Raw genomic sequence first — 19,751 nt, forward strand, 5'->3', positions numbered from 1 at the left:
GCTAGTTGGTCAGTACTCAGGTATAGGACAGACTCATATCCCTGAAGCTGGTTTTTAGCAACAAAAGTCCAAGAGAAACTTCAGTTATTTTGATAGGTTTCAAATGAAATTCATGTTTATTATTTAAGTGAAATGGAACAAAACTTGATTAAAAGTAGAAAGTGTGTGCAACTTCCTGTAACTTTAAAATTCCATTTCTAATTATGTGTTGAGAAATACAATTAAAGTCATCTGCATACCAAAATAAATGTTATTTACAAATGAAAAATTAGAATGCCTTTGTTTCCCTGATAGCTTGGCTCATTAAGCAAATTTAAATGGAGTCATTGATGCTTTGCAATAAAATGTTCACTGTCTGTTTCTAAATCACTGTTAATAACTTTCACTATTTTTATCACTGCAATTTTTCATGTCTCTGACATGTTATTCAAGATGTTTCATGGGAAGCACACCATGAGAGAAGGTAGGGCTTGGTCTGAAGCCTGAGCCAGGAGAGGGTGAGCTGTGACCCAGCCAGAGTCCGGCAGCCAGGTGAGAAATTCATCAGTGCACTAGCAAGTTTCACAAATTAGTTTTCATTTTAGAATAGAAGAAATTTTAAAACCTTTCACTCTTCCACCGTATTGTGCTAACAGTGTTTGCCTAGGTTTACTAAATATTATTTCAGTTACTTACTCTCCCAAAAGGCAACCATTATCCTAGGTATAAGTAGTAAGAACAAGCCTGCCTTTAGAGAAAAAGAACTGTCATAACAGCTCTTACTGTTTTACACATTCAAGCTGTGTTAAGAACACTTCTGTACTAAATTTCTTATTCTTTAGATTGACCTGATTAGACTGCAATTATTAAACTTAAAAAAAAAAAACAACCAGCAAGGCTGCAGGAATTCATACTTGACTGCAATTACTTCCAAGTGCTCCAGCACTTACATTTTCTCTGCTTTTGCATCTGTTGTATGACATTCCTGTACTGTCTCAACTCACAAGGGAATCATTGGATACAATATAAAGAAAGTATTTGTCCAGACCTGAGGGAGGCTGGTTAGTTCACCAGCAGGTTAGTTCACCAATTCATCTTCCGATTATCTTAAATTCCTGTCAGTTTTCTGTATCTGTCATTTGGAAGATACCAGGCTGCAGACATTGTAACACTGCACAACTACTTTCTGGTTTTCTTATTACAACAGTGAACTCGAAAACAACAAAAATACAGTAAAATTTAAATTTTTCTAGAGATCCAAACTGCCATAGGACCTTTCCAAATTTGGTGAAGTAGACTGAGCTTGTGGACAGTATGCAGTTGGTAACATTTTCCTGACTCAAAAATACATGTAAGCTGCATAGTTTTCTGGAATATAATTTAAAGCTTGACTCTAGATCTGACATGCACTTGGAGATTCAATAATCACTTCAAACGCTCTCAAATATTTTATTTCAGCTTTCTAATCCTAACAATGGAAAACTTAATTTTTCACATTCTACCTTCATGACATTCAGTCTGATTTATAAAACTAAGCTGTCAGTAAAGAAACAGAGAACACCACCAACTACTAGAAAACACTGAATTTCTCAGTAGTCAGATACAATACATAGCAACAGAAATTCATTTTTTCTTTCGTAAGTTAATTTTTTTTTCCCTGAGAACATAGGTTGTGTTGAAAGACCCATCAGAGACCCAAAACTCTGCAAACATATTTCACAAGGCTTTAAAAATCTGGCTAAATTCTCCAACAGAACACGTAGCCAGATGAGCTGGCACACATGAAAGAACCACACATGCATGTTTCCTAGGAAAGGAAGACTAAACACTCCCTTCTGTAATTCAGTTCACAGTATCAGGTGCCACAATACACAGAAGTGTTATGAAATTATTATAAACCAACTGGATCACAGAGAGATTAAAACCAAATGCAGGAATATTACTTGAACTTCTAACCATAAAATATGAAGAATTACAAGATACAGCTACGTGGCAGGGTGAGCTGATCTCAGAATTGACATTTTCAACAAAGATGATGGCTACGCTGAGGTAGGATCACCGAGTCTGCTATGAAAGTTTAAACAGAGAGCAAGACAGTTGCTTCACGAAGGAGTCACTATATGTAAGAGCAACTAAGCAAGATTTCAGACCGTGCAGTTGAAGATGTCAGAGGTAACTGGGAGTCAGAGGGGACAACAGTCATTAAATGGAAAACGGACTACGCTCCTGCAGAATCTGTGCTCGGGAAAGGATTACAAGGCTGAGGTGGTAGCAGAGACACTGTGATTAGGTGATAGGTCCCCGCAATCAGAAAGGCTCAAATGTAAACTGAGGTACTGGAGGCAATTTGATTTGATAGAGACTGATTAAGTAATTGAGATTCTGTTAAGACAAAGGTTGAGGAACTGGAGATGAGAAGATGAGAATACCCTCCTCTACAGAACGAAATTTTAAAAGTAACTAGTACAGTAGAAACAAATATGACACAAAACCTGAACAATCTTCCTTCCAAGAATCAGAACAGATTCTGACCCCATTCTTTTTTGTCTAACGTGCTTCTCATCCAGTCTCCTTAATTTTGTTTTTTAATTATAGCACTCCACTCTTAATTTCTCTAATTCTTTGTTTAAAATGGAAAAAAAATCTCTTAGATGATGAAGAAAGAAAGACTTTATTCTTGACATAAGGTGTTGCTTGGGTAAAGCAGAACATTATACTCTTTAGTCTAAAGGCCATTTCTTTCTTGAATCATTTATTTTGCACATCTGAACTAGCTGGGAATACAGTTGAGGGCCTGGCTGCAGATGGTAACAGTGACAGGTATATCAAAAAGATATAAGTGTAGATATGTGAGAACAACATCGAACATGAAATAAAATCTATTCAAACAGTAGCTCTTAACAAATCTTTTATAATTATAAACCTTGTTTTCAGTATAAATAAATTCACTGCAAAAAGCACAGTAAAAACTGTTCAGAAAATGTTTCAATTTCAAAGCATTAAGAAAAAAAAAAAAAAAAAAATCAAAGTAAGCTCTGAGGTAACATCCAGAGGCCTGGGGTAAAGCTTTCTTTGAACACTTAGGGCAAAGGAGACTTGACAAAGTTGGAGGCATGGCAGATCTCAATTTGATACAGCTTGAGAGATTCCTCCCAGGGCTGAAGTCTAGAAAATTCAAAGACTTTTTTTTTTTTTTTTCCCCCTTTTAGCACACTCTTCTCTATTTTATCTGTCAGACCTCACAGTATTTAGTGGTCATCTGCAACCTCAATGTCTACTGCAGTCTCTCATGTCGTGCAAAGAAATTACTTGTCTGTAAACTCCTAATTTTATTATGTATTTTCATTTCAGATGGTCAGAACGGAATTTTATATCTAAAACCAAGAGAAAAAAACCTGTATGTTGCTTTATTCAAGTAACCCACCCATTTAAAGAGATTAAATGCCATGCTGTCACCAGCAAAGAAAACCTATGAGAGCACATAAAACACAAGCAGATTGCTCAAATCACTGACACTGCAATAGCGAACACCCTTCTCCCAGGGATACCAAAGTCCCTTTACTCTAAAATGTGTGCTTACATTGTACTTGCACATCAAGTGTAATTTATCAGCCTTTTGTTTTTACATTTAATTTAAAAACCAGCCACTGCTGCTTTTACATTAATGTAGACATAAGGAAACATTTGTTCTTTGGAGATTATTCCTAAATGCAAATCCTGAGGAGGCTTCTCTTTAGCTAATTTAGTTCCTTGACTACATCACACGCCAGGAATATTACTTATTTTACTGCAGAATGCAAATTAAGAGGTAATACTTATTTTTGAAACAAGTATTATTTTCACAACTGTCCCAATAGTTTTACGATCCACTCTGAAAGACCAAATATAAAACCAGTATTAACGTCAAGTCACTTGAGATAAATGTATTTGTCAAAGAGGAGACATTTTCCTTTTTATTTTTTTAATTTGTTCAGTAGCAAACTTGTACTATAAGACGTGTTGTAATCTCAGTATCGTTATCTCTTAAAAATAATGACCCACGGTGTCCTTGTACAGAACGATGTTTTACATGTCACAGCACAAAAAGCAGAGAACAAATTAGCACAAAGAAATTTATCTCACAGAAGAGAACTGCACGTATCTCATTGCGGTAGTGAGATTTAATGAACAACTACAGCAAGGCAACAGTTTATGTCTGTGAACTCTGAAACGCTTTTTAAAAATGCACATAATAACAAGCATCATTTACTTACAGTGTGTGACTCCAGCCAGGGTTTGGTAGAAGGTGGGGGTATCACTATCATCAGTGAGTGTCACATACACCCCTCCAGACAGCAGCCAGCGGGAAAACGTGAAAGCATCTTTGTTGTGCAATAGCCAAACCCTGAACTTCTCATAGTTTACCTTTTCACCCTGCAAGAAAAATAAGAAAGTGTGAGCTGCTTTTCTCTGCTTTCTCAGTACCAGTAAACAGTAACCATCCAGCTGTATGAACAAGAATTGGGACAATCTCCTATAAAAATAAGCACTAAAATAATTTTTTTCTTTGGATCCATGCCTGTTTTTCCATTTCGTTCTGAAATACAGCGCTGGGAGGGAAATTAGACTCCTCAGCGCTCTCTGCATTTCAACCACCTACTCAATGTGGCCTTTGGAAAGTAATTTACTCTGAACCTCAGGTTAAAGGGATTAGAAGAAAAATGGTTACTTACAACTCAGAATAAGAGAGGTTATTTTTATGAATTTAAATTTATTATGATAGATAAAAGCTCTTATGTGCCAAATAACAGGTGCTATAAAATCATAAACATTCTGTGCAAGTATACAAACACTTAACACAGAAAAATCAGATTTGTGAACAACTAATAGTATGATTAATCACTACGGTAGCATGTTAATTTTTTGCCTCCATTGATCAACGCCCACTTTGGAGCACACATGTAAACATGACGGTCACAGTATCTCCTAATTCAGTCTCTCCTGTTGGATGTTTTATGGAACTGCATGTTTGGGAATACATAAAAATTATAGATTCAGAGTTTAAATGCTGGAGAGGCTGTTCAAACCATTTAGTTGAATGGTTTCCAAGCTGTGACCATGAAACCAGAGGGCTCAGCAGACTAATTGCAACAGGACCTACAAAACTAACTAAAATAAAAGCAAACCTATTATCAGTAGACAAACTCATTATATGGAGATCCTCATCTCCATGGGAGATAAACAGGGGTCTGCAAAGTGAAAGAGGTTTCAAGCCATTGATTATTTTAACTGCTCTAATACCACAGACCATTAAACTCCACTGAATTACACCTCTACAGAATCTAACAATTTGCATTTGGCCACGGACTATCTGCGACTGCCAATTGCAGAAAACTGAAAATCCACTACTTCCTTTGCCAGGTTGCTCAAATGCTTGATCACCATCACTGCTAAAACATCTGCTGCATATTCCAATCGTAAAGAATTATTTCTGGTTCCACGTACTCATTTTTTTTTATGCCTCTTTTTCCTAGACTGAAGCGTGTTACATTTTCTCCCAACAAATACGTGCAGAAATACCCCAATGCTTCCAGCTACTGTCATAGACTTCCACACGGTGATAATTCAAGGAAGTCAAGATGCTGCACTGCTATTCCATCAGCAGTTTAATCTGTATATATCCACGCTACTGACTGACAGCATGGTCCTAACCTTCCTCTTACCAACACTGCTTCTGATCCCTCATCCCTTCGCTTTTGTGACCGCAATCACATTAGTGCAGTCATGTGGCAAAACAGATCTAGCTGAAAAATAACCTACAGGATTAGGAGCTACAGAAAAAGGGCTTACTTCTCAGCCAGATCAGTTTTCCAATCCAGTTCATCAAGGCATCATATAAATACTTGAGCCAACACAAAGGTAGGAGGAATGAATGAATGACAGAAATAGGGTAACTCAACAACGTGGGCTTTGCAGGATTTAACCCGTTATGGAGTCACTTGCTGAAGCAAAATACCCCTCTGCTGCCAAATTAACAGAGAAGCAAAAAGCCCACATTTTTTTTTTTTTTTTTAATTTCTCTATCAGTTTGGCTCAGAGACAAGATCATTTTCTTACTGCCTGTTCCTCTCTACTTTCCCTCTACTTTTTGCTCGGCTTTCTGTAAATGCAGCAAGAACTCTGTCACGTTTCACTAAGACTCTGCATTATTCCAACTGATTAGAGGAAGGGCAAGAAAAAAGAGGGACAGGAAATCTTTGAACAGGGGGGGAAAAAAGCATTTGAAGCAAGTAATGTTATAGCTAAGCCATCAGGGAACTTGAGCAACTACAGCAATACAGGTACCACTGGGTTTGTTTCCTGTATTTCAGAAGAGTGAGGAAAGCTCAGATGTATTTTAAAACTTGTATTTCTAGATGAGTACGTGCAATAATTCTGAAGAATAGAAGTACCTATAAACATCATCCTTGAAAGCATAAACTCATCCGCCATACGGCAGGAAGGCAGGCCCACAGCAGGAACATTAAACTTTCTCACTCTCCAGCAATGACCTAGTATGATTAACAGGCCAGTAAATCCTGCTGAGTGGGTTATTACACTATTTTCATTTTAGAAGAAAAATCAATATACTGCATTTTCTTGAACAGGAAAATGGTATGAAGCCAGATTGATACTTCTCTTCCTGCAAGTCTTCATGAAGTATTTCTGGATTTCTTGGACAGCGTGCAATTAACTTCTAGGGTGTAATTCATCACACCATATTGATGGGAAATTATAAATAGGAAATACCGAAGTCGGTCAGCTCTAGAAACTGGACTGCAGTACACATATGATTTATGATTCCAGCCAAGAACGAAGAATGTAATCATTGCCTACAAAGCCAACATGATACCACCACCAGATGAAATGAGTCTGCCTCAGCCAATGCCCATAACCAAAGTTACCTTCAATACCGTACAATAAAATTTAAGGTAAGTAATCTGATAACCACAAATAAAGCTTCTAGTCAATCAGTTTTTCAGTGGAATGTACGATGATGACTAGATTTTGTTGATCTATAGTCCTCCAATAACAAATGAAGCAACCAAAGCATAAAACCTGGGCAATTCACCAGGATCACTAGTGCCACAGAAGTACCTGTGAATATTTAAAAGTAACAATAGCCTGTTTCAGAGGAGGACTTCACCAAACTTCATAAACATTACAACTCTCAAACAACCTAAAGCATAAATAAATGTTATAACTCCTGGCAGGCACAGTGAGACAAAAATAATACTATAAAACTATTATTTTTAAGCAATCACTGGATGTAGTTTTCTTTTCCCCTTTCAGATCTGTGTTCTAGATTTCTTCCCTGATTGCAATAAAATGTCCACACTAATGAATACATTTCCACTAGCAATATTAGTATTTAAATTTACTTGATAACATGATTACCCTTGGGAAATTATATCTTTCAAGCTAGCACAGTAAGTAAGCAGCATGGAGAATGCCTACATTTATATACCAAGCTGCTATTCACATCAACACAAATTACAAGTAATATTACAGCATAAAAAACTATGAGCTTTTACCCAATTTAAACGAGGCCAATTTGTTACCATACATGCACGAGCATGTACATGTCAGAGAAAAAACAAACTACCCAATGTAATTTTCACTTTGTCGTAAATGCAACAGGATAAAACCTGGATGAAAGAAATACCTCAGAGAAACATTTCTTGAGTGATTCTGGGACTTTCCCATCAACAACATGCAGCATCTTCTCCATCTCTTCACGGACAACATAACTCCCAGATTCATTAGAAAAGAGACTGAAAATGTCTGAGGAAGTAGAGATATGTTTAAGCAACTATGTCAGTGACAGTTTTCAAATGTTAAATTTACAACTGGCTGAGAATGCCAAAGGCTGTGCAACAACTAAAGGACTAAAAACTTAAGCCGATTCATTTTCAACATAATAAGGTTTAGGTCAAGAAGTATCTCCATTTTCTTTTACCACTGTCCACTAATCAAAAGGAAAATAAATACTATCAAGTCAGATTAACAGGGAAGACAAAACAACAGAAGTCAGTAGGCAGATGCTTTCATTTGTTTTGAAAAATATCAATGTTGTCCTCCTTCCTCTGCCCACATAGAGCAATCAACAGTCCTTCTGTAGGATCCTAACATTTACAGTCATGACGACTTATCAAATATTTCATTTTGGTGAGTATAGAAAACAAAAATACACTGAATTTTAAAGTACACAGCTAAAAATGTCTGGAAAAATGCTGTCTTTATTGGCAAATGTATGCCCTGGTTAAATATAAAAATACAGACAGTATATCACAATTGATGTTTGCTTTACACAAGTGTACTTCACACTCACTATTCACTATCCTGTTGTTCCTGTTTAAGTTACATTACTTACATTTTGCTTTCTCTTCCTCTCTGCCTCTTGTAAGTAGAACTAATCCGACTATCAAGTTATTGAAGTGCAGCCCTTTGGATATTCCTCCAAATGAACAGTAGATAACCTAGAAGAATAAAAACAGAGAACTTTTTTAACCAGAAAGTTAACTGGAAGAACAGAGATGTCAGAGCTAAAAACAACATGTACTGAGGCTCTGTCTTATGTGGTTTTTAGGCCAGTCCCCTCCCATTCAGTTAAACACCCTTCTATATTAATTCTCTTACACTTTTGTAGATCTTACAGTATCTATAAAATAGCCCTCCAGGGTATTTTATTTAGTGAAATAGGTACTTTTCATGAACAACAATATAAAAAAAAAAAAAAATCAGAATCCTCCAATGAAGACAGCTTCTTGCTTGCTCACTGGTGCTACTTCCCCAAATTTCTTTATCAAGGTAATAAAGATGAAATCTCCTCCAGACTAAGCTTTGATAGTCTCAAAGCCATTAAGAGGTTGTTGGAGCATCAAGTGTTTCATTGCCCCAATCACAGGAGATGCACTTCCAGTAAGCCATCAAAAACTACTGCTTCAAAAAGATGTGACACACACTAAAAACTTCCCATCAACAATACCTCAAATATCTTAACACTGCAACTGTTGCTTGAATGACCCTTCCAGTTTAGCACCCCGCTCACCCTAACAACAGTATTTAAATCTTTCTTCCAATAGAAAGCAGTAGGAATCAAGACTTGTGTTCAGAAGTTACTCAAAGATCTGTGGAGCAGGCACCGGGAGCAACGCAGTCAATGGAGGGGCTGGAGCATTTACCTTTTACATGAAAACTCTGTACACTGCAGCTTAATTTACTCAACAGCATCTTAACAGTGATTCAACACTGATACATGAGATACAAAGTCAGTCGGTCATTTTAGGACAAAGAGCAACGACTTTCAGTAAATGAGAACTACCAACTCACTTATTACAATATATTACTTCACCTTGCCCCTAATACTAGAGAGCACAAATGAAAGGACACGTGCTGTACTGCTCTTCAAACATGGGACTCCTCCCGTAACCCCAAATCTATTCCTGCAAGCACCAGTACTTTATCGGTACCACAAGACAGAAATCTGCATTAGGTATTAGAATTTAAAGCAGTCAGAACTTATCAATTATTCTTACATAGAAGAATTATTTCAGTGTCTATGTCTTATAATCTGATTTTCTTATAGGTATCACACGGAGTGTCTAAGCATAAAGAGAAAGTATTAAGTCTAGCTGATGGGGAACTATTACTGTGAAAGACCAGAACAAAGTGATTTGTCACTGATCATGGTTTGGATCACAGACTTATTTGCTGAACCTGTTTTTTAAATTTAACTTTTTCAGAGGTAAAGATAAAGGAACTGAGATCAACACCTACAAAGAAAAGTGATCCGTACCTTTAAAATAGTATTTTCTTTACTTACATCTGAATTACATTCTAAATAAACAATATTAAAACCAGGACGTGTACACACCAGTTACGTATTACTTTTTCATTTTTCTCCAGTAAAGCCTTGAGTATATTTTTAATATGAGAATTTAGCCAAAGAGCAACAGCAAACTTCAGAGGTCAGCAGAGCTTCAGAATTATTGTGGTCAGATTCACTATTTTGTGTATTAGTCACAAAGTAAATCATTAGTAAATCATGGGATAAAACCCACAGATCTGAACTGCAATACCTGTATCCCTCCCCCCTGTCTTTTGTTAGTTTTTAAGCATATCAACTACAAACAAACACAGTTCTAAACAGCTAAAACAACATTTTAAACTTTTTTTGACTTCCTAAACTCGGGGGGGGGGGGGTGGGGTGGGGTGGGGGGGGGGGGTGTTTCCCCTTTAAAACTACAAATGCTTGCATAATGAATTTTAGCCTTTTTTGAAAGCCTACCAAAGAAGCCATGACACCTTGGGGCCCACAAAAATCCACCAATTTAGAGAATTAAAACACTTAAATTTTTTAAAATTTCCACCGTAACCCTCAGGAAACATTTACACTCACGGACGATTAGAAAACAACTATGGTATGTGTGACCGGAGTGACACTTGTCTTCTAGACTATCAGCAGTTCTGGAAAAAACACACATGTCACTGACATTATCTTAAGTGTGTGACATCCTGTGAATCTACCCAACAAGTCAGATTTTTAAACACATCAAAACAACCTACTTTTAAACTATCATTAAAAAAAAGATCACTACAAGGGCGTACAAATTCTTATATTAATTAGGACTTCAGTTCGAAGTTGGTACAGCACAAAATCTACCACTGTACGACGACCTCCCACAAATAGCAGAATTAAGGTCATAAACCTACTAGATGCATCCAGTGAACACTCCAGTATGATAAATTTATCTTTGAAAAAAAACACAGAAATAATTCTAAATGAGTTTTTTAAAAAATGAGTCAAAACTACATTTGATTAGAATCTTGCCTGTCTTTCTGCAGACACATACAGCCTAATTTTTTTTTTTTTTTTTTTTAAATTACTTCCCATCTTCTGCCCCTCAACACTACAGTTTCATTGCTGGTTTAAACCAGTGCTAACCATTCCCCTGCCCCAACAACTCACTCCCACCCACACTCCACTTACTACATCTATGCCAAAAGAAGCATTCATGTCGCAGGACTATGAATGAAATCAGGGAACCAACCTGGGTTTGAATTAATCATTTTTATTATCAGGTTTCACTAATCCAGTTTGAAGTGGATGATCTCAGAGTGAGAGTAAGCAGCCCAGAATGAAGCTGAGTGTGAAACTGGCACAAAATAACTACATAAATGATATTTCAAATATTACAAGAGACCTTTCCTACGCTACCACAACTACGTAGGACATTCTGTGTAAACGAGCATCATCTATTATCAGTTGTGCCCTTCAAAGGAGTCAGACAGCACAATGAAGCACAGTAAGGAGAAAACCAATTCTCAACAGGCTGAAACCCTTTTGCAAAAGTCTCCCAAAATAAGAACCCAAAAAGTTACCATCTCACTGCCACAGGTCTAACACGCCAGGAAATTGTTTTACCAAAGACCTGACAGCTGTCAAGCTGTAAGCGAAGAAATCAGCAAAGTACATCAGAAGAATATGCACCTTTCACACTGATAAAGCAAAATGTAACGAAATTTGTTGCCAAAAGATTTATTTACCTTAAAACAAATAGCTGAGCACTGGAAACAGATGCGAGAGAAAATAAAATCTTCCTGCGTTGTTAAAAAGAACAGCTTCTGAGGTCATCTGCTGACCACTACTTGTTAATAACAAAAATTTTAGCTTCCTTAGTGGTTTAATCACTTAATGTTTCATAATAAATTACTTGGAAATCACAAAGTAAAAGTAATCTGACACTTTTCAGAGACAGTTCTGAGTAAAGATGGAAACAAACTAACAGCAGCTAAGGAAACTCTAAATAGGTGCAGTAGGATCACTGTGAGACTTTGAACCTGTAGTTTTTCCTATTAAAAAAAAAAAGGGAGAAGAAATCAGCTGAAAATTCCCAAAGAATATATTATATGCCTGCTGACTTCCACATCTGCAGAGGCTGGCTGGCTCGAGAGTCTCTCGAGGATAATGGTGTGGGGCTCAAAAAAGGAGCTTCAGAAACATCTGATGACAAAGCTCAGACAGTATCTCAGCCTAAACGAGTTGGGATTCTACAAGAAGTTCATACGTGGAACAAGAAGAAAGTTACTGGAAGCAAAAGCCCTCTTTCTAGCCCCTCCTTCCCCTCCAGTAACAGCAGTCAGTGCTGCAGCCAGAATCCTCAGCACAAGGAAAGGGTGGAAGAGAAGGGTTCAGTACCAGAAGGGAGTGAATGACTTTCTCGGGTGGGGTTTCCATATCAAGTAAAAATTAAGCCAGGACTGGGAGTGACCAAACAAAACCAGCCATGGGGCTGTCAAGGGCGCTGGTTAAGATCTGGCTAAGCCACATAGTGCTACAGTAGCAAAAAAAAGAAAAGGAAATACCCAAGACAGACTGGCTACATTAGATTTCCCACAGCAGCTGCCCTTTGTTTCGTGTATAACAAGGTGTGGAAAAATCTACCACCGTTGCCTCTCCAGCAAAAGGAAGACGACTGGCAGAATTCATCTGCAGATTGTGTTTTACACCTCCAGCAAAGTATCAGGCAACAAGGTAGTAAAAATTCTAAAATTTTGTTCACCACTCTACCACAGTTCTTCCCAGCCATAATGCTGAAGCGGATTCCCTGAAGACACCGACCTCGCTATGTTGTGTTACCTTCAGTAAACCACCTGCTTGTCCACCCATCAAGCTATCACTTCTCATTGCTATCCACTTAAAACTATTAAAAGATATCTGAAGGCAAGTATTAAATGTAAATGAGGCTGATAATACAGACAGATCTAATTCTACCGAAAACGTTACGTAGAACCTGCAGCTTCACTCCACTGTAAGACACGGCGCTACCCAGACACATTAACTTCCCATAGGGTGCCCAGATCATCCTCTTCTATTACTGAGCTTTAATCCATTTACAAGTGCTTGAAGGGCTAAATTATTAAAACTTTGTGCTCTATTTGGACACAATGATTGTATATGCTTCATGGACAATGTCATGGCAGAGATTTAAATTCCACACTTTCTGTGTCTAATCATTCTGTTTTCACAAGACGCCTTCAAGGCTACACTGCATATGCAAGCAATTTACCTTTATATTACACTGGAATCAATACTTGGGTTTTTTTTAAATATGCAGTTAGCTCTGCTGAATACTATAGCTGAAGTCTTATTATAACCATTTTGATAAAAAAAAAAACACAAAGAGCACAAAAAAGGAGAGAATTCTTACATTTCAGATTAACGGGGATTCTAAGACAAAAAAATATACATATGAATAAACAAATGAGAAATCGCTGGGTTTCTTTCACAAATTTTAATAAAATGTGATCTTTTCTGTACACTTTATTCTCCACAACTCAAATTTAACCTTTATGTGCTTTTACTTTAAGAATAGTTATTTCATAAATTCTCAAATAAAACCATCTCCTCTCTTCATCCATCTGAAAGCGTATTTCTAATTCATACCCATTCCTGAGTTTTTCCACTCACTTCTGTTGAGCTCTGTACATTTTAGTTATGGTATCAGTTGAATGCCAAATATTTATATATTATTTCAACATAGCACATTGACTGTTCATGATATAAACACAGAAAAGGAATTCTATGGACAAAGTCCAACGTATTAGTATTTAACATAGGCCCTTACAACCACGGGCAGCTGGCATTCCTTTTAGTTTAGCTGCTTAATCATTCTTTGGGAAGAGTTTATAAACACTGAATGATTATATAACAATATATAACAGAGATTAGTTTGTATTTCTAAGGAAGGAGGCTCCAATTTTTTCACATTTAACATGGTATTTGCAAAACTCCTAATAAGATGCACCATCAAAATACGATGTAATTTTGTATTTTCCAAAATTACTTAATACTGTTGCAGCTTTACTTAAAAATAGCCACACCCAGACAGTACCACAGCAGTTTACATTTCAGAATGTAAAATTTAGTATAATTATATGGTACACAGTCTTTTTTTTTTTTTTTTTTTCCACAAAATTTAAGCCTGACATGTTATGTTTCATGGATAACTGAAGAGTTTAACAACAGGGTTCCTTTTCTGTTAACAAAACGGCTCAGTCTATATAAACAGTTCCCTTCAGGTCCAAATCCCTGGCCCTGTGCCCACACGCTCTAGTAAGCCTGCTGGAAGAGGAGAAGAGGATGCTCAAGGCATTCTTTTGGCTACTTCCTCTAGAGAGTATAAAATATCTTGGATTCTTTCCTGATTTTATCCTTATGACCCCTCTTCTCTCTCTGTCCTTGAGAAGTCCGAGTTCTTGTTCTTTTGGCAGCCCCTTCGACGTGGTCTTCATGTTTCTGTTAGCACCATCCCTCTTCTTTGCATTACTTTGACTGCAGATTAACCATTTAGCTACATTTGGAGAAAAAGATGCACTGACACTTAACGACTCAGTAAGTATCACAGAATGCTGTGTATAAACTGTCTCACAATCATAATATGTAGGTCTATATAAAAAGTATAATCTAATTAGTCATTTAAATGACTGCACGGGCAGTAGTTAAGAGATCCTTTCTCAACATTCTTCCCCACTTCAGCCTAAAACACAAAGCTACTAAAAATGCTTTCTTAAAATATTATCAGCATTCCATCCTTCCACTTCCTCTGGACAATACTTTTCCTATCAAGGTGCCCACAGCTGCATACAGTAACTGCATTATTTGTTTAGATTTAAAAATAAATGCTGTGTTCATACATCTCACGACCTGACCAGCTTTCCTGCAGTTAAAAGAATGCAGACACAGCACATCTCTTAATTTCATTTAATTAATATTTTCAACACCATTCAGAGTTCAGAACATTACTGTCCTGAACCTTTATTAAATGTTCCATGGGCATGACCGTCATGCAAACGGTTTGACCAAAGTTCCACTGGCCTCAATTCACTGTTTTATGTCCCTGCTGTAAAACTCTGTTTTTAATTTAATGAATTCCTGAAGGCATATTGCTACTCAGATATGCAAAACTATTATCCAAAACAAGCAGAGAAGACAGCCCAGCAATTTGAGGCTCAAAATGATCAATTTTAATGATTGAAAGGCTGAAAACTCAGAAGAAGGCTTTAAGCTGCCTAATGACTTTGCTTGCCTTTCCACATCCTGAAGCCAGGAATTACAAAGCATCCCTTTACAGTATGAGCAGAATTAAATCCAAATTTTGTCCAAATTATAGTATTGGAGCTCACAGATATGACTACTGCATTGCCTGAATATGGACGCTAGAAGTACACAGTCATTTGTACTAGAATTTTGACATGTCCATATGCCAGTTTTGATGAGACGATATCAAAAAACAATTATGATTTTTCTATTAATTTTATTTCACCAACTGGAAACCAAGAACTGCAGTATAAGTATAATCAGCATTAAGAAAAGATAATCATCACCAAAACCTGGGTCTTTAAGGACAGACTTTTAAAAAATAAAGTAGAAGGTAGCCAGAAGACATTTGAAAACCTGGAATCTCTATTTGTGACCAAAAGTTTACTTCATCCAAATCTGTAATTTTATCCTTAATACTGACATCAAACGGATTAAAAAGTACATATTAACTCATAGTGTAAAATCCTCAACACTTTGTATTATTTCAAATCTATCGTATACAGTGTAGGATACATCTTTTTGTTTAATCTTCTGGGCTACTAACAGTCAAAGTTAAAGCATTCAGACAACATACAGAGAAATTAATACTGAAGATGTGCTTTAAGCTACGGGTCAGTCATATACTTTCTTTAGATCTGATAGCACTAACACACACTGCAATTTTTCCTCTTAAGTGCTCGAATACCCACATAAAAATCAAACTGTCAACTGTATTAGAGGCAAGTAATATCATCCTCTTTATCAACACTTAGGAAAAACAGAAAAAATAATGGAGATAAGATTAAGCTTTGAAAAAAAATTAACACTCTACTATAGTGTTGAACCGTTTGCATGCACACTTCACTACCCACATTATCTAAATAAAACTGGAAGACTCGTATGGTGCCTGTGAGGTCAATAACACCGAAGATACCAGAAATAGAAGCTGTGATTAGAAATTACATGGAGCAAGATATCATTTGAAAGGTCTGGCTAATCTTATTCTTCTCTACCGACAATATTTTAATTTCTCTCTCAAGACAAGGGTAACACTATGAAAGAAAATATTTTTTTTTTTTTTTAAACATGCACATGTGCAGGTTGGTATTACTGGCTTTTTTAGATATATATGCACAATATTTATATCCATGTGCCATATTTTGATTCTGGCTGTTTTTCAGTTAATTTAAACATTTACCATACATAAAATTATTTTTTAACAACTTAAGATTAATCTGCATTTTAGAAAAGAACCTAAAAGCCAGTGGAATCTCAGAGGCACCAAAGCAAGTAAATCTCCAGAGTAAATAAAATCCTGTGTTATAATGCTATGTAGAATGTTAAAACTTCCCAATCTTTTACTCCCCCGAATCTACATCTGGATATTTAGGTTTCCTTCAAAGTTGTCTAACACCTATTAGTTGGGATGGGATCGGATCAGTAGCTCCACTGAGCACACATCACTGACAACCCACAATCCAAGTCTGGAACATTAGAGAGAAAGTACATTAGGATATTGTATGAAAAATTGAAATAAATTTGGAAAATGGAAAAAAAAAAACTGGCTGGTGTATCTGTATAGGCATATCTGTGTGTGCACATCTACAAGTGTACATTATCAACCATGCACGCCTCCCCACAAAACCAGCAAGCTCATAGATTACCTCAGCAACTTTTGGAGGGACTCCATCACCAAGAACTTCCCTGATGAAACACTGTTGAGTCATATAATAGGAGAGTCCACAGGTTCTCTTGAAAGCATCTTTCAGTCGCTTTAGCTCTATGTCTGTAACTGTGTTGAGTGAGAAAAGAGAAGAAAAAAAAAAAAAAAGATTTGGTCAATAAACACGTCATCGAAATATAATAGCTTAAGGACTCTCCAAATCCTGTGCAACTTACATTTACCTTTATAATAAAAAGATAGGAAGAAATTAAATGCATGATTTCACCTAAACAGTGGGAAAACTTGACTACTAGAAAATGAGATCTAATAATGCAATCTTAAAAAAAAATAAAATACATGAAGTAGGCCTAAAGTTAACATCAATGATTACAACAGTTCACTGCCTAAGTTTTCTCTGACTAAAGTAGCATATTATAATTTGTTCTAAATGAAGCACCATTATTGTCACACAAAAGGAAAATAAGGTAGCTTTATGATAAATTTTACCCTGCATGCAAACCAGAGAAATGACCTGTAACCAACAGCAGTGAATATGATTACGAGCAGCTCCAGCAGTGTGCTACAAGCAGTTTCATCTAGCAACCCGTCTACTTTTCTGTATATAAAAAAAAATAAATTAATCTCCACTTCAAGCTCATAAGACAGTACAGTGAAGCATGAATTTAACAGGAACACTACTGTTAAACTTTACACTAAATTAAAATCTTCATCTAAGGTTCTCCTGCACAGTCAAAATCTGCTTGCCAGCTAAAACCTGTTCAATTTTGTTCACAATCTGTAAACGTGAAAAATTTGACGACATCCCGTTTATACTTGCACAGGAGCTGCCTGAAAAGCAGTCCCTGCTTTCAGATTTCACAAGAGTAAAGCAACTTTCTAACAAAGCATTTAAGAAATGAAGCATCTCGCTGAACAAAAACAAGTCCTGTGTCAAAAAAAATCAAGTTGCGGAGAAGAACACACCATGACCTGGATCACCCCTAAGTTACCACGTAGTACAGAAAGAGTTATTTATCATCTCAAAGCCAAAAGAAATGACACTGTGCATGATCACTGTTTCACTGTATTTATAGTAAGGCATTTTCCTTACCCCGATATAACAAGCCAGACAGAAACAACACTGACATGGCCAAAAGCTTGTCAAGCTTTTTGTCAGCCAAAATAAAACAGAACACTCAAGAGCTTAATCCAGCCCTCTCTTTAAAACTTCTACATTTCAATTAATTCATTCATCAAAAGAAAAATCACTCCTTAAAAGTAAATCACATTGAAACATTCCGCCCTGATTTTAATCCTAGTCACCATTGAAACAGACGACTGACTTCATTTAACAATTGTGTGTAAAAACAGAAATTGGGTTATGTTTCTTATCAAATTTTATTATAGATTCTGGGTACTCTTAACCAGAAAGAAAATCAAAGGATCCATGAAATAAATCTAAAGAGTGACCCACACAGCACTGGTGGATTTGGCAAAAGACATGAGACTCAAGTTATCATCATCACGTATCTTGTTTTAATAAAACAAGCATACTTTAATTATACGGCAGAAGAATGTTGGTATAATACTGTTACCTGCCTTATACGGTGATTAAATTTCACTATTTCATATTAACATCTGTCCACAGAGTCATTTTCTTTCGTTGTGTCTTTACCCGTGATGCTTTAATGAATGCTCAGGCACTGTTAGACACACCAGTTACAGTTTTCTTCCAAGATTTTCCCTAGCTAACTGAAAACAGACTCTCGGATAGGATATTTCCAACCCGAAGCGACACTCTCCACACTCCCCAGCTCTTCTCAATCACGGAAACAGGAAGCAAAACAAAGATTCTGCAAAGAAACCGATCCTCCGCGCCGCGGCTTTTCCTCCAAACGTGCAAGAGATTAACAGAAGGGCTTCACATCAGAGAGATGCTTCACCTCCTCTCCACCTCTCACCCGCAACGTCACCGCAGCAGATTTGCAGTCAACAGGAACAACTCCCCACCACGTTTAATGAGTAAAAAAGCTCGGGATTGCTAAGGGGACATAAAAAGAAGGGGAAGCTACTGGTTTCATTATTTTGGCAAGATAAAGCCAACAACCTAGATCCTAGACAAAAATCTAGCAACGGTTCTTTGATGAAAATACTTTAAATCAGTCGTGGTTTTTTTTATACGCACGCAATGCATTCTGGGTTGGGTTTTTTTTCTCCCCTCCAGTTTAATTTTTTTGAACTCCTCACCAGTTAATCCAATCTGCTGTGTGGTCATTTGGCAAAAAAAGTTTATACACAAACAAAGCGTTAATTAATCAGATGCTCACGGCTTTACACATATTATAATGGACTTTCAAGCAACCTAATTATTGCTTACTGCAAAAATAAGGTTGAAACACACAAAATACACACAGCCACTTCATACAGCGTTGTTGTGCCATTACATTATTGACACTTTCAGGTTTAGTTTCCTGGCTGCATAGAAAATACAAATAACGTGCATTAAAAATCACGAGGGGAATTTTTTTTATTTTTTTTTCTTCCAGCATTCATTAGTAACTATGGATTTTGTGTCACTTGATCCAATTCCTTGAAGTTGCTCCCCAGCGTGGCAGCACGGAGGGGAGGAGGGAAGGAGGCTCCGTAAGAACTCGGCGGCACGACGCTGCGCTCCTGCTGCGCCGCCAGCTCTGGGCAGAGCCATTTCACACAACTCCAGTCACCTCCCAGCTCCTGCCACTGCTCAGCCTGCTGACTGCAAAGGCACTTCTCAAGAGGAACACAAATACAGTCTCACCGAGTTTCACTTGTGCGCTATTTTCTTTTTAGGATTAATTAAAAAAAAATACAACCACCTTAGCCATGTAAAACTTCCAATTACTATTTTAATAGAAAATTTTATTCATCCAATAAATGCGAACTGACTATATGTAATAGGCTAGAATATAAAGTGATTTTAGTCAGCCAAGTACTTTCATAATCATTAAATTTACTGGCCATTTCTTT

General features: G+C 36.8%; 1 protein-coding gene across 5 annotated transcripts in view; it reads right to left on the reverse strand.

Moving 5' to 3' along the window:
• USP32 (ubiquitin specific peptidase 32) overlaps positions 1-19,751 on the reverse strand; it is an 80,659-nt gene that overhangs the window by 41,239 nt on the left and 19,669 nt on the right. For all 5 annotated transcript variants that reach the window (XM_074922672.1, XM_074922668.1, XM_074922669.1 and 2 more), the window contains exons 2-5: positions 16,747-16,874; positions 8,372-8,477; positions 7,664-7,782; positions 4,233-4,392 (exon numbers count right to left, since the gene is read on the reverse strand). In XM_074922672.1, the coding sequence (XP_074778773.1) occupies positions 4,233-4,392; positions 7,664-7,782; positions 8,372-8,477; positions 16,747-16,874 (513 nt within the window). The remainder of the gene's footprint in view (positions 1-4,232; positions 4,393-7,663; positions 7,783-8,371; positions 8,478-16,746; positions 16,875-19,751) is intronic.

The sequence above is a fragment of the Athene noctua genome, chromosome 19 (assembly GCF_965140245.1).
Source record: "Athene noctua chromosome 19, bAthNoc1.hap1.1, whole genome shotgun sequence".
NCBI classification, from domain to species: domain Eukaryota; kingdom Metazoa; phylum Chordata; class Aves; order Strigiformes; family Strigidae; genus Athene; species Athene noctua.